The 16,870-nt window shown below is 36.9% G+C and overlaps 1 protein-coding gene across 1 annotated transcript in view; it reads right to left on the bottom strand.

The window, feature by feature from the left end:
- The window catches only part of LOC103037205 (transmembrane protein 65), a 100,290-nt gene that overhangs the window by 33,127 nt on the left and 50,293 nt on the right, over window positions 1-16,870 (bottom strand). Inside the window, exon 6 of the mRNA XM_022674134.2 lies at window positions 8,239-8,281. Coding sequence (XP_022529855.1) covers window positions 8,239-8,281 — 43 coding nt within the window. The remainder of the gene's footprint in view (window positions 1-8,238; window positions 8,282-16,870) is intronic.

The raw sequence follows: 16,870 nt of genomic DNA, 5'->3' as shown, positions 1-16,870 counted from the left end.
CAAGATTTTAGCCTACTGTGATCTGTTTTCTTTTATCATCCACAATATGCCACAATATATTGAGTATATCAACACTGCTTAAAAAACGCTAACCTAACTGTACATTACAGAAAGTGTGAAAAATCCTGTTAAACTAAATGAGGTAATCATTTTATGAAAAGCACTGTGCTATGCATAAAAGAGTAAAAATAATTATATATACTGTTTATATCAATATGAGAAATGAAGAAATATATTTTGATAGCAATTGTGGCCATATAGTCCAGCCCTAGTGTTAAAGCTCTTTTACACAGAGTGTAATTTCTTTCAGATGTAAAAAAAAATATATACAGCTCTGGAACAAATTAAGAGACCACTTCAGTTTCTGAATCAGTTTCTCTGATTTTGCTATTTATAGGTATATGTTTGAGTAAAATAAACGCTGTTTTATTCTATAAACTACAGACAACATTTCTCCCAAATTCCAAATAAAAATATTGTCATTTAGAGCATTTATTTGCAGAAATAAAAAAGGTTCAGAGCTTTTAAACCTCAAATAATGCAAAGAAAACAAGTTCATATTCATACATTTTTAAGAGTTCAGAAATATTTGGTGGAATAATCCTGGTTTTTAATCACAGTTTTTAAGCATCTTGGCATGTTCTCCTCCACCAGTCTTACACACTGCTAATAAACAATCCTTTAGCCCACTGTGGATCATAACTCAATCATTATGTAAATCCAGCAGTGTATTAGACACATCATACCACCACTTACTTTATTATCCGTAAGTACTCCGAGCTGTTTTTGTTGCTGATATGTATTAATATTTCTTTTAATAACTTGTTCTTTTTGTATTACAAAAGGTAAAAAAACAAATCAGAAACAAAGTGAATTGTTTACATTATTACATTGCTACATCCATTGTTGATGTACTGTTTTACATACTTTATCGAGGAATGGATTCACTGATGGAATATATCTGGTCCATGACCTTCAGTAAAAGCTCCTTTTGCAGAATTTGTGCACCCTTTGTCCAATTTTAAATCCATTGAATAAAAAAAATATAACATAAGAGAGTGCATCCCTGACAGAAAAGTGAAGACTTCATGTAAATATTTAGAAAAGTGTTTTCATTTAGGCTGTATTATAAGAATTGTTGTGTAGTAGGGTTGGGCGGTATGACGGTATTTCGGTATACCACGGTATTTAAATATGGTGACGGTATTGTAAAATAGTGACGGTATATTAACCACGTGACGTGCCAAACCTGAACTTTGAAAAACGGACGTTTAAGACATTCTGCGCATCCACAATGAAAGAGCAGTAGGAGGGGTAAGCAGTTGGAGCTCCCTGATTGGTTATGGGGTGGGGCTTCTCACTGAGGAGATCATACAGCAAAAACTCAATAAACTCTACAGGTTTCACTAATTTTTACCAAAATTATCGCCACAAATAGCCACATTTGTGCTGAAGTGACAATAAATCCCTATACTAACCAACCACCGAAATGATCAGATTTATCAGTTTATCCTGCAGCATGGGGTGTTCAGTGTGAGTTACTCCAAGTTACAGCTGTTTCCTTAAATATTCATCATCTCCTATTTCTCTACAAAACAGTTTTTTTTATGTCACTCACGCTCATATTCTAATACCGTACAGAATTCTGCAGTTTCCTCAGAGTTTTCTGTCATTATTTCGCATCTAGCTCCAGCGCTGTAAATGTAAGCAATTCTGCGGACCGCGAGGCACTGTGCGCTGCAGCGCGCTGCCGACATCTGAACCCCGGCACCCCTTCGCGAGCAGAAACGGCACAACACCACCCGCTGTTAAGCTGCTGTAGTGGATACAGCGCTTATAAATAAATTAACAAACACAAAAATTAGGGTATTCAATCTGTAATTTCAGTTTGTTTTATTCTTTTCTTTTAATTACCGTTTTTATTAGTTTCAGTTAAGGGGTACTTTCACTTTCAGTTTTTGTTATTTCGTTCGTTTTCGTTAACAGTAATACTTTGTTATATGGTGATTATCAGGTCGTAGCTTTATATAAAATAAAAATAGTATTGAAAAACAGATGACTATTTCCTGGAGCCTGGACTGACCCGAGATTTTCCATTACTTTCCTCGGGCCGGGTCTCGTCTGGGCTGAGAAATAAAAATTAAAGTATCCTGCTATTTAAAAGAATGGAACATTTAATAACAATAATAATATAGTTCTGCATACTAGAGTTTAGATTGTCTGCCTGAACCCGAGCGTGAACGCGAGACTGAACCTGAGCGTGAACGCGAGACTGAACGCGAGCTCATCCGCGCGTTTAAAGCTCCGCAGCATTTAATAAAAACAGATTAATAGATATAAAATAGGAAAATAACTAACTAATCTTAGCTCAAAATGGTAAAAGAAATATAATCTAACGAATTCTAAAATAACGAAAAATAAATAGTGTACACACAGGTACAAAGCTAAAAAAATATACATAAAAAAAATAAATCATCCGCGCGTTTAAAGCTCTGCAGCATTTAATAACAACAGAAAAAAATATAGGTATGAAATAGGAAAATAACTAACTAAACTTAGCTTAAAATGCTAAAAGAAATATAATCTAACGAATTCTAAAATAACAAAAAAGAAATAGGTACACAGGTACAAAAATAAAATAATATACATACAAAAAATCATCCGCGCGTTTAAAGCTCTGCAGCATTTAATAAAAACAGAAAAATAGATCTGAAACAGCTCAAAATGCTAAAGGAAATATAATCTAACGAATTCTAAAATATCAAAACACACAGGTACAAAAATAAAATAATATAACTCCCCCCCTCACCCCCACCACCGGTAATACCGTATACCGCCATATAATCTGACGACGGTATGACGGTATGAAAAACTTCAATACCGCCCAACCCTATTGTGTAGGAATGTCCACAACATTTGTAATGTAAGGGATACTGAACCTCAGTTGGGCTGGTGGGACGGCAGAAAATTTCCCTTATTTTTAAATTCAAAACTTGACAGGTATGCAAAAGTAACACAATAGTTACTTTTACTGGTAACTAGTTACTTTTGTAGTGGACTGACTCAATTAGTAACTATTTTTTAGAGAAGTAACTAGTAACTGTAACTAATTACTTTTTCAAAGTAATGTGCCCAACACTGGGCATGATGATGGAGACCCACTGCTAAATGCAGCTCAGACCTAATTGGTCAGTCTGATATTAAAGCATCCAGCACTGCAGAAAATCAAAAAGTCTCAGATTAAAAAAATATATGCAACTCTGCAGTCAGTTTCAGACTCTCTGGATGTCTGTAAGTCATTATTAATATACAAACTGCAATCACAGTCAGCTTACAAATATATATACATATATATATATATGGTCGATTGGAAAATTTCCCATTTTCCATCTGGGCTGCTTATCATCTTTGTTTTTCAGGGTGTCACAAATAAGAAACCTGGACTGCTACAGACCAAAACCAACACACTGCTCTACAGCTGGGAGTTACTGTGTACAACAGTCTTTCATCTCCAGTATAGAAAGGAGGGACACTAGCAGCTCAGCGATATGTGCAGGATATCCTATTCCCTCATGGATTGCCTCCTACTGGCATTTTTATCAGGATAATGCTCACCCACACACAACAAGGATTTCCCAGGTAAATCGTCTAAATTTTAAATCTTCATTGGCCTGTCTGTTTATCAAATATATCACCAACCAATCATTGTTGCGACACCAGCTTCAGCAGCCTACAAGTGTGCAGGATCTACAGGCCAAAGCGCAACATTTATGGGCAAATGTGATACAGGATGACATGCCCAACCCTATCTCATCTTCTATCGAGACTAGAAAAGGCCCAACATGGTACTAGAGCCTCTTTTCAATTGTGAGTCACAACAGCATTTTGGGCACCCAACAAATTGACAAATAGACTAGATAAAATGATGGCTTAAAGTCTCAGTCAATCAAGTCTTTTTAATAACAGTTATTAACGAAATATGGTACAACTTGCATAATGCCCATGCTAACCCCTGCCCACCATCAAAATGTCTATAATTAAAGCATAAAGGTCAGAACTGGACCTGTATTAAAGCCTAAAATTATGGATCTGCCTTTTAACCATCCTCAATATCAGAGGGTTTAAGAAATGCACATAGAGGAGTTGATAACAAGTGTGAGGAGGTGGAGCTTAGCGAGGAGCCAGCAGAGTAGAACGAATCCAGTCAGAGGAGCTTTTCTGCTGTGTTACATCACTGCGGGAACATTTGATCAACGGAAGAAAGCTACCGCCCACTGCTAGATAACAGTGGGGAAAATCCTCTCTATTTTATCATCAGTTAAGGCGGAGATACAGATGAGTAAAAAATGAATTTGAGGTTTATCAGTCAGGACTGGACCAGCACATGTGATTCATCAGCAAAAAAAATGCTATTTTGAGACATATTACTAGTTTTATCAGAATGCCACTAGGATCTGCGACTGTATCTATTTCTCCAGCTTCCACACAACAGGTCAGGGAAACAAATTGCTCATATAAAGAAGGAAAAAGAGGATTTAAAAACATATTGCATAATTTCACAATAAAACAAGAGTGGGAGTGATATACTGTGAAATACTGACACTGGTGTGCTGAGACCATAAGCACAAGAGCAAGGCGATAATCTTTACTACTGATATTTATTGATAGATTTTAAAACAAGACATAAAATCTGATAAACCATAAAGTTTATTTAAGAAAAAAAGGCTCCAATCTATGTTTAAGCACTACTGCATACCATGCTGTTATCAAATCAGAAATATAGACCTAGAATATCTCCAGATCCTGATTTTTTTAAAAGGACATCATCCATATTTAAAGGTTCATATATTTTAAAATGTACATTTAAATACATTAAAATACTAGCTTTAAAATAATTTTTAAAAAATTGTTACTGTAGTCTAGCCACCTAGTCTCTGTACTGATAATATCCTTACATACCATGTTTTTCACACTATAAAGCGCACCGGATTTTCAAGTGCACTATCAATAAACGTCTATTTAGGCATGTTTAATTGAGGAACCCTGAGTGTTCTGTTAAGTCAGGGCGATATTAGCTAGCAGTTCTTCCCACGTAGCTTGTTTTAACATGGATACAGGCCAATAATACTCTCTGAATGGCGAAAGAGCTAGCGCTTAGCGTAGTTAAAGGATAATGCTAATACTGCTCCAGCACTGCTAGCCAGGGTTAGCAGTAGGCTACAGGCTGATAATACTTAACTCTGAATGATGAAAAAGCTAGCACTTAGCGCATTTAGCGGATAAAGCTAATGGTGCTCAAGCAGTGCTAGCCGGTGTTAGCAGCAGGCTTCAGGCCGATAACACTCATACTCTAAACGGTGAAAGAGGTAGAGCTTAGTGCGGTTAATGGATAATGCTAATTACATACATAAGGCGCACCCGATTTTAGGAGCACACTGACAATTTTTGGAAAGGATCTTAAGTGCGCCTTATAGTGCAAAAAATACGGTACATATTTTTTTATTCAAAATAAATTGTAAGGTTAAACAACCCTGGGTTTTTATAACTCATTAATTCGTTTCTTATCGTTCATTTTTTGGCTAGTTTAAGCATAAAAAATAAAAAAGACAGGACTTTATCAAACCGGCACTCTATCTGGTGTAGACAGCTTTGTTTATATCACAATGGGTGCAGTGTGGTTGAAAATTTCCACTTTCTGCTTGGTCAGGGTATTTTTGGGGCATCACGGTGGCTTAGTGGTTAGCATGTTTGCCTCCCAGCACTGGGGTCTTGGGTTCAAGTCCCTATCTACAAGGTTTCCATATTCTCCCTGTGTCTGCACTGGTTTCCTCCCACAGTCCAAAAACATGGAGATCAGGTAAACTGGATACTCTAAACTGCCCAGAAAAATGAAATACTCTAAGTTGATCTGCATATGTGTGTATAGGTATGTATGTGTATTGGGGGACACTAAACTAACCCCTGCCGGTGCACTAGGAGCGTCAAGCAGTTGTACAGTGTTACAGGTTTAACTCTTAGACGAAAAAAAAAAATGTAGATTAATCTGTAACTGAGTGATTTAGTGTGTAAATAGTGGAATTATAATTGCGTTCTCTGTGAAGCGCTGTTATTAATTCACATTATTTTGTCTCCAGGGATGAACGTAGAGGCAGAATTAGCTCATTTCATAAAGAGTTTTTCCTTTGAATTTAATTAAGTATTTTTCTCTTTACATTAATTTTGCTTGTCTTTTTATTATAACGTTGCTTACTGTAGTATCACATCTAAACTATTGTTTACGGGTAAATTTCACACTTTTATTTGCAAATAAATAAGAAATGTATGAAGCATGATATGTTTTTGTTTTATGTAACCAAAATGACAGTATATATGTTCACACAGCGTTGTTAAACAATGGCTTCTGAAGCCTCATTAATGTTCGTAAACATTTGAGTAAAGTGGCCATTCCAAACCTGTATGGAGATGTGAAGCACGGTGTCACAATTAACTAAGTTACATTTAATGATATTTAAAAACGAATATAACTGTTGTGTTAAGTCTATATAATATAAACACTAATATTTTAATAATGGAAGTTTGAGTGTTCATTCTATAATTAAAAACATTTCATATTCAAACTATAATTTTTATTGTAACTGAAATGTCCCTAAATGAATCGATTCTGAATCAAATCGGGAAATCAGTGATGATACCCACCCCTAGTTAGCACTGAAAGTTTGTAATGTATAAAATAGGTCTTCTTTCATTAGGTGAGGTGTGTTTGGTGGAACTTTCTGATGAGTTAAATAAAGCACTCTCATGGGCCATACTTTGAGCAACTCTGATCTAGACAGAGCAGCTCCCCTGGCAGCTCATTATCTAGTCTGCATGTCTCATTCATAACAATCTCTTATCTATGAATGCAGCAGAAGTACTGAACAATCTCATAAAATAAACAATCAGAGAAGGGCACAAATGACAAGCAAGCCTAGTCTTGGTCAGCAGTGGTATTTCATAGAAACTACCAAATGTTCTTAGAAAATCGAGATTATTGTTCTTGTTGTGTAGTTCTATATTGTAAAGAATCCAGAATTGTATGGGCAGTGAAGAAGCGCTGGTTACAGTGCTGAGTGATTGATCACTGTCTATTGAGTTCGATAGCCAGATCCGCTAAACTGCCACTGATGGGCCTTTAAGCAAAGCCCTTAATCTTCTTTGTTCTAGGGCTGTCATAGCACGGAAGACTTTGGGTACAGACCTCAGCATTCCAAGCTGAAATATGTGAAGCATAGTATTTGGTTGTGTTATATAAGCATAAAGACAATGAAGATTCTGGCCAATTTTCAACTGCTAGGTTTAAGCTAATTACTCCACCTCACTGCTGGTTCAGCTTAATCAGTCTGGTGTTTGTTTGTCAATAGTAGAATGTGTAAAGCTAGTGCACCTTATGGAGGAAGCAGAGTAAAGACTTTTACACCACTAACCAGATATCCCTCATAAGAGTTCAACAATCAGGCCAGTACAATTAGTATTAGAACACAACACAGCTAACAAACACCAGTAACTACATTCAAAACAGCAACAAATGTCAGAAAGATAAAGGAATCACATTCAAAAAAGTTTTAATGCTGGTTAAGCAGTCCTTTCAGTTGTGTCTTCACTTTAAGCTTCACACACTGTTCTGTTTGGGCTCAGAACGGAAAAGCCTTTTAAACATGACTGACTAAAAAAATATAATGTACTGTTAATCTTCATAGACAATGTACTGAATATTATGAATTACCAACTTTGTCTGGAAAAGTTAATGTGGTCTTTGGTCTCTAGCAATGCTCTCAATCAGTATCAATTATGGATTGATTATACTCAAACACTATAAATTGCTATATGTCCCAAAACACAGATTGGTTGATCTTTACTACTGTATGTCAGGGCCACAAAGGACAAACTTAAAAAACCCATACGATCAGAATAATCAGAAATACTACTTTTTCCCCTCCTATTCCATCTCAATGCAATCAATTATTGCGTCTTTTCACAAAAAGGCAGACCTATGGTCTCTTTTTGAAACCACCTAAAGACGAAACTGACCCAACATCTGCCCTTTTTTGTCGACAGGTGATTGATCTGAAATTGTGACTGTGGCTGTAATTGGCTGTGGAAGTAATCCCTTCCAGCTGCATTTGACTTTCTGACAGTTCAACACGTTAAGAGTCAAGGTCAAAATTGAACAAGAGAGAAAAAGAAGAATTCAACTCTTACCCAAGTCCAGCCAAGTCTGATACCAGGTTTCCCAGTGCAGCAGCTGCAGAGAGAGAGACAGACAGAGAGAAGAAGTAGGGTGATAAAATTAGTGATGAGCACATTACAGAAGAAAGCCTGAACCAAATTAAGATTTTAAAATTGTAATCAATTCAAGAACTGTAATAGGTTTCACTGTGTACCACAAAAAGCTGATGTATTCATCACTGAAAAACTTGATTGTGCAACCCCTGGCGAAAACAACTGTAACTAAGCTTTACCGACAACTGGCAATGAGTTTTTCACATCCCTGTGGAGAAATATTGTCCCACTCTTCTTTACAGGATTGTTTTAATTTAGGTACATTGGAGGATTTTCAAGCATGAACAGTCTGTTTAAGATCATCCCACAACATCTCAATCAGACTTTGACTAGGCCACTCCAAAACCTTCATTTATTTGTTTTAAGCCATTCAGAGGGGGATTAGTTTGTATGCTTTGGATCATTGTCCTGCTGTAGAACCCAAGTACGCCTAAGCTTGAGGTCACAAATAGATGGCCAGATGTTCTCCTTCAGGATTGTCTAGTAAACAGCAGAAATCCTGGTTCCATCTATTACAGCAAGTTATCCAGGTTCCACTTTTGTCACGTCAGTCCGAAACATATTTTTACCCAAATTCCTGGGGATCATCAATATATTTTGGTAAATGTAAGATGGGCCATTGAGTTCTTTTCAGTCTGCAGTAGTTTTTGGCTTTGAACTCTCCCATGGTGACCATTTTTGCCCAGTTTCTTTCTAATTATTGAATCATTAACACTGACCTTAACTGGGGCAAGTGAGATCAGCAGTTTTAAATGTTGTTCTGGATTTTTTTGTGACCTCCTGGATTAGTTGTCCATGCTCTTTTGGAATAACTTTTCATTGGCCAGGCACTCCTGGGAAGGCTGACTAGTGCTCCATATTTTTTTCATTGCTGGAGTTCCAAAGCCTCAAAAATGACTTTGTAACCTTTTCCAGACTGACAGATGATCAATTACTTGATATGTTCTCATCTGTTTTTTTATTTTCTCAGATCGAGACATAATGTGTTGCTTTTTGAGATCTTTTAGCTGCTTCATGTTGTCAGACAGATTCTATTTAAGTGATTTCTTGATTCTACAGGTCTGGCAGTAATCAGGGCTGGTTGTGGTTAGTAAAATTGAACTCACACATCACAGTTAAATTATGGGAGGGGCAAACACTTTTTTATACAGGGCTAAATTGGTTTGGATCATTTTTTACCCTTTATAAATTAAATAATTATTTAAAAAGTATACTATAGTATATAGTATAATATACAAGAGGAATAATAATGTTTTGTGAGTTTGAAGTTTAATGCATGAACAACGGGATAAATCTCATTCATTCAATATTCCAGATAAATAATTTTCCTGATAAAATAAGGAGGACATTCCTTTCAGACTCCCATTAATCTTTATAACAGCCCCAGTCTGGTATTGGCGTCTTCTAGAGAGCACTGCAGGGAGAATCATGGCCCCAGTGTGGAGAATTCTGCGTACTGATCTAAACAATCAGTCAGCAGGCATTGATCCAAATGTCACAGTAACACAGAGCCTCATGGGGTAATTTAGGGGTGATGAAAAGCTGAATCAAAGAGGATGAACCAGTCGCAGGGGAGAGCGGCTGTTATATGGTGCTCTAGGCAAGAATAATCTGGGGATGCTGGAACAGTGTTAAATTTGACTGGTTAACATGTAATAGATTTTTAATAACATCAGTTTAGCAAAATATCCAATCTGGTAATTCAGTTTTATAGCATTCATCAGGGTATCAGGGCTTTTGTATGCACATCTGCATTCATACCATACCATTCGTACATAAGTTTTGAAGGACCAGACTCCTGAAAGTGTGGTATTTTTCTGTTAAAAACACACTCATTAGTCTATAATTATAAGTTTTAGTGTGCTTTGGGATTTCAGTTTGATTTGAACCAAAAGAGAAGTTGTGAAAGGTGCCGTGAACCAGGGCCAAGACCAGAAGAGAAGAAGTGATCTTGGTATGGATTAACTGAACCTATTCCAGTATGTTGGCAATATAAAAACACTTGGGTGTGGATGGTTTAGTATTTTCAGAATTGATTACAAGACGTTGAGCCAGGCTATCATCATTCATTGAACAAAAAAAAAAGAAGAAAAAGAAAGTGTTGTGCCAAAATCCTACTCACCTTTGCATACATATGCAACAGAATGGACACAAACGCTTGTGACTACCATTTCTACTGTAACTGTAGATTAACCTTTATCTAGGAACTGAAATTATAGCAATCTAAAGGTAATCTCTTACGTTTTTATCAGGAAATTGGTACAATTTGGTACAGTGTTCAGTGTTAAGTAGAGGGAGATGCAGCCCACATAACTGCTGAGGACAAGAGCTTTAAGTTGCTTTAGTGTGCTCACTAAACTGAAGGTGAAATAAAAAACAACCGAAGCAAATGTACAATATACAGAGTAACAACTCTATGAACCATAGTTCAGATTCTGGGCTGGATATTAAAGGAGAATTCCGGTGTGAAATGAACATTGGGTGTAGTAAAACATGATATAAAGTATTGACCTTTGTTGAATAGCCCACCTCCGCTCTCGCAGCTTTCCGAGATCCAGCATTTTGTGCACTTTGCCCAAACAGCCTTTTAGAATAATTAAGCTGGGGCATATTTTGCGCCTGCAGATAAATCGCAATTTTCACCGTTATTAAGGCTTAAAGTAGCTCAACACTTTATTGGTAGAATCCGGAGAGCCCTGATATTTAAAACAAGGCATTTAGGACTTTAAAACTGCACAAGAAGTTTATTAAAATCCACTGTTTATATTCCATAGTGTAGTTAAATCTCAGGGTGCTGTCATCTTAAGTTTAAGTCACAATATGTCAACCGCTGAGCACGAATAGTAAAACTTTTTGAGCAATGTTTATGTCATTTGTTGTTGGTTCTTCGCATTCTAATATCGACAGTATCCAGATATTTTCAGCAACAGCTGGAATTCAATGAAAATATTTTGCAATCTGCTCAAATATCCTACCTATTCGTTTCTGCCTGACAGTTGACTTATTGTGACTTAAATTTAAGATGGCGGCACCCGGAGATTTACCTAAAGTTTTAAACGCCTCGTTTTAAATGTCAGGGCCCTCTGGATTCTACGAGTGAAGTGTGGAGCTACTTTGAGCCTGAATAACGGTGGAAAAAGAGATTTATATACAGGCTATATTCTATAGCCTGTTTGGGCAACATGTACAAAATACTGGATCTCAGAAAGAGAACAGATGACAAATATATGCATTTTTATCACATTTTAATACGCCCAAAGTCCATGTCACACATGAGTTCTCCTTTAAGTAGTGGGTGGGAGAAAATTACAAAACAGTGCTGAACTGCAGTCCTTCAGGTCTGTTTAAACTAATGACCTCTGCTGTATATATTTTACAAAAAAATATATATATTTATATATATATTAAAATAAAAAATAAACACACATACTTCTTAATTTTCCCTTTATGAGCTCTACCTGCAATACACTGTATAAAAGTACATTTACAGCGTGTAAGACATCTGTTCGCACACAGTTTGTTGGCCCCCCTCTATCTCATTCATCATTTTTGATCAGTATGATCACAGGGTCTCTGTTGACCAGATATGGACCATTCTCAAGCTAGCATTGACACTGTCATAGTACTAGCATGGCATTTATGGAGCTGGTGTTAGTGTTTAAGGCTTCACAAGGCACTCTTCAATGGCACATTAAGGTCATAAAAGGTCATTAAGGTCAGACATATCCAGCAGCTCTGGGTTCAGACAATGACCACCGATGAAGGGTTAAAAAATGCATTCAAAATACAAAATAGGCACCAACAGCTGAGCGACAGTGCTCAACTTTGTGGAACTACAAGTAGTGGTTTCTACTAAAGTGGACACTGAGTGAACGCAAATTTACATTTTTTCGAGTTAAGAGGTTAAGATTCTACTTGTGATTCTAAGCAGAGGTTCTGTACTGGAAACAAGCACGTGTCCTTCTCTAATTCACCACAGTGATAAAAAAAAAAAACTTACATAGGATCTTAAGCATCCTAAAATGAACCCATGTGAGTTTGCTTTATCTTATTACACTGTGAAGCTTCAATTTTGAAAAACGGAACAATAGGAAAACAATAATATAAAGGAAGAGGAAGAATGAGAGAGGAAGAGAGGAAAGAATAAGAGAACAACAGATACAAGACCTAAAATCTTTGCTAAGGCTCTCACAATCCCCTGTGCTGAATATATAAGACAACTTCTGGGCAAAATGTATGACTAAATATAACTACCTACAGATGCTTTAATTAATTTTATTTTTCTAAAGGTGCCCAAATTGGTCATTGAAGTGTAGAAAAAACGAGAGAAAAAGAAGAAAAATCACAACAGAAATTGAGCAGGGAAAAAAAGAAAAAATGCATTTTGGCAGAAGTCCAAACCAAACGAGTTTGACACAAACTCCACAATGTCACAGCAGCGAGAAAAGTCAAACGCTACATTCATCAGACCGAAAACGAGATGAAGAAAACTGGCAGCAGGTCTGACTCATTCTGACTCTCCATTTTCATCTTTTTTACGGTGAGTATCTAAACAAATGTACCATATTTTACACACTATATTCCCAAAAATAGTTAGTGTCTTTTAATCCAGTGCGCCATATATACGAATTTTACTAGTCACTCTGCTGAAGTACAGTGTTAAACAGGTGTTTCAGTTTAGTTTTCCAGCAACCAGGCTTAGAAGGAATTAGAAGGAAAACATGGTGACACCCCTGTTCCTTACTAGTTTCGCATAATGTGCCTTATGTATAAAATAGACCAATAAAAAGACGTTTTTTGGATAGTGCACCTTATAACCTGATGCGCCTTTACAGTGTGAAACAATTGGTAATAAAACAATCATTCATCACAAACAGCTAGCTCTGATTCATTCTAGAGTCAGATATTCTAGTCGTACAGTACAGTAAAGCTAAAGAACAGCTTGAACAGAATGACAGTGATAGGGGGTACTGAGGTTTTGAATATATGAGAAAAGTAAAGCTGGCTTTGCTTCCAATTTTGCTTGCACTGGTCCCCAAAACCTGGTCTTTTCAGAGGCTTCCCATCCTGCACTAAAGATTCATACTGAGGAGAATCTTTTAGTCCAAGAAAATCCATCATATCTGATGTCCTCCAAAACACATTCACACTACCTGCATCCATTCCTCTGAAATGAAATACACTCACACACACACACAGACGCAGCCTGCATTGATTTGTCTGTGTGAGCATTCTGTTGTCAGCTCTGGCAAAGCCTGCTGGCCTTAGTAGCAGCCTGAAATAGCTCTGCAGCCGAGCATCGTTTGAACCTTCTCCTGAACTGTTCCGCAGTCTGGGAACATCTCACACGCGACACAAACGCCCGAGATGACAAGCCTAAGCTTCCTCTCCTACTGCAGGCCGTGGAGAAACTCTGAATCCTCCAAACAGAGAAACAACTTCCTACACTAAAGCTGTGTGACAGATGGAATACGCTGTAAGGGCTACAAAGCTAAGCGTTTGCTTTTTGTTTAGTCTCCTGCCTTCAGACTACCATCATCTCTGATACAGTGACAAATCCAACACAATTTGAGCTGTTTTTCAGCTAACTTATCACAGACAGTTGCTGTTATAGAGCATTACAGATAAAGAGAGTTGTAAATGCACTTCAGAATTGTCCACATGACTGCTTTCAGAGATAATTCCTGTTCGTTCCACCTTGTGTAAAATATGAGGTGTTCTGGAGATTTATTTTCTTACATGTTCAATGATATAATAATAAATAATAATTCATCTTATTTATATAGCGCTTTTCAAGATTCTCAAAGACGCTTTACATACAAAAATAAGGCACAAATTAAAAGGCAAAAATTACAACAACAATAGTAAGGGACAGTCTTTAAATTGAACACAAAAATAATAATATAGGCAGTTTTACTAATGGCAATTTATATATATATATATATATATAGTAATATAATACAGGAAATTGACAAATCCTGCACCTAAACGCTGGGGTTATGCATAGGGCTCAGCCAGGATCTACTACTCACTCAACTAACAACAATAGCCAAAACCACCACAATCTGATACTGGCTCGACACGGATCCAGAAGCACAGCCTAACACTATGTTCATGGTCCATTGCATCAACTGCCAAGTAACAGACCTACCGAAAAATAACCTATGAACAAACATAATCCCTCCTTAATCTAAGTTCACTTCCTTAACCTATGGCAACAACACACTTACCTAAGCACAATCACACACAATAAATCACATTATAAATTGCGTGTGCAGAACACAGCAACCACTACCATCCGATACTGGCTCGACAAGAATCCAGAAGCATAGCGAACTATGTTCATGGTCCGTGCCTCAACTGCCAAGTACTCAGACGTCTGCAAAAACTCATGAGACAAATTACTACAAGATATATATATATATATAAAAGCTTTACAATTTTTGCCAAACTTAGTTTTGGCCATTGTGCTTGCATAAGGAAATGAAGAGAAAAACAGTGGTATTATTTTATCTACAGAACCATTCACAAATCTGGACACATTCTCATCAATAATTATTGTAGATTAATATTAAACACTTAATAAAAACTATAAATAATCACATATGCAATTCGATAGCATTTGGCTTCACAAACACCTGATATAAAAACCCAACCCAGGTGGTCTGGGACGAGTTGGAGCGCAGAGTAAAGGAAAAGCAGTTTAACACCTCTATGAAGTAAACAAAAAAGTGTTAAAACAAACCAAAATATGTTTGATACTTTTTAGATTCTTCAAATTAGCACATTTTGCTTTGATGCCAGCTTTGTCCAATCTTGGCTGATTCTCTCAGTTGGCTTAATGAGATTAAACCTGGAATGGTTATCCAATGGTTAACCAATGGTTATCGTCTTAAAGAGTATGAAAAGGCTTTTTGCATGCTGATAATTTTCGTTTAATTATTGTTTGTTGGGACCAGCAATGTCAGTTACATACATCATGTAGTAGACAAAAAGTGATATTTAAGAAGTAAAATGAAGTTTATAGGATTTATAGAAAGTGCGCAATAATTCTTTAAACAAAATTAGTCAGATGCATAAATTTGGGCCCCCTTGACGTTTTATTGATTTGAACACCTTTAGCACTAATTACTGAAACACAAAAACTGTATGTTAAGCTCATTGACCCTTGACCCACATACACAGGTGAATCCAATTATAAGAAAGGGTTAAGGTGCCGATTGCAAGTTTTTCTCCTGGTGGAGGGAGCATCATGGTTTGGGGCTGCTTTGCTGCCTCAGTGTCTGGACTGATTGCCGTCATTAACGGAAAAATGAATTCCCAAGTTAACCAAGACATTTTGCAGGAAAACTTAAGACCACCTGTCCTCCAAATGAAGCTCAACAGGGGATGGATGATGCAACAGGACATCGACCCAAAACATAGAAGTAAATCAACAACCGAATGTCTTCAACAGAAGAAAATAAATAAGCCTTCTGGAGAGTCATGACCTCAACCCAATTGAGATGCTGTAGCATCATGACCTCAAGAGAGTGATTCACATCAGATATCCCAAGAATATTGCTGAACTGAAACAGTTTTGTGAAGAGAAATGGTCCAAAATTCGTCCTGGCTGTTGTGCAGGTCTGCAACAACAGGAAACATTTGGTTGCGGTTTTTGCTGCCAAAGGAGGATCAGCCAGTTTTTAAATCCAAAGGTTCACATACTTTTTCGTCCCTGCCTTGTGAATGTTAACATGTTGTGTTTAATAAAACCATGTTAAAATCCATTTTTGTGTGGTATTAATTTAAGCAGACTGTGTTTGTCTATTGTTGTGACTCAGATGAAGGTCAGAACACATTTAAAGACCAATTTATGCAGAAATCCAAGTAATCCCAAAGGGTTCTTTTTCAGTTATTTATAGCTTTTTAAAGTCAAAAGCAGGGCTGTGCTGTTAATTGGAACAGTATTAAACTGTTTAAAGTAACGGTTTAATGCTCTTATGCTGATCTTTAAGATTATACAGCTGACAGTAATGCCATCTGGTTCAATGCCACACTAACAGATAAAGTGACTTAAACACTAAAACACTACAGGACTCCACAAAGTCCCTGTCACTTTCCCAGCATGCTCTACAAACAAAAGCTAATTACTGTGATATCTGACACTTGAATCTCTTTGGCTTGATCTGCATCTCTCAGAATGTTCAGCGATTTATTATAGTGCAAATTAAGCACAAGGTACAGGGTGTGAAACAATTCTTACTCCACTAGAATCAGGCTGTGCTTAGGTGGAGTATAACTCATGATCCGGGTGCTCCTATCACTGCCAGGGTTTTGATTAAATATGTATCTGAAACAAGATGCCAGCTGTGATTAACTGTGGGAGCCAAAATAACCAGAACTGCATGATTTGCTTTTATATAAGAAGACGGCTGGCACGCACATGCTGCATGTAGCAGGTGCAGTTTTCTCTCACTCAAACACATGCATTTATAATGAAGTCTATGTTCCAGGGTTTGCACATTCCTCATCACAGACTGCAATTATCGCAGACAAATATTAACAAAAC

Source organism: Astyanax mexicanus, chromosome 6 (genome assembly GCF_023375975.1).
Source record: "Astyanax mexicanus isolate ESR-SI-001 chromosome 6, AstMex3_surface, whole genome shotgun sequence".
Classification (NCBI taxonomy): Eukaryota; Metazoa; Chordata; class Actinopteri; order Characiformes; family Acestrorhamphidae; genus Astyanax; species Astyanax mexicanus.
The sequence above is the reverse complement of the archived record's forward strand: the minus strand, read 5'-3'. Positions and strand labels throughout refer to the sequence as shown.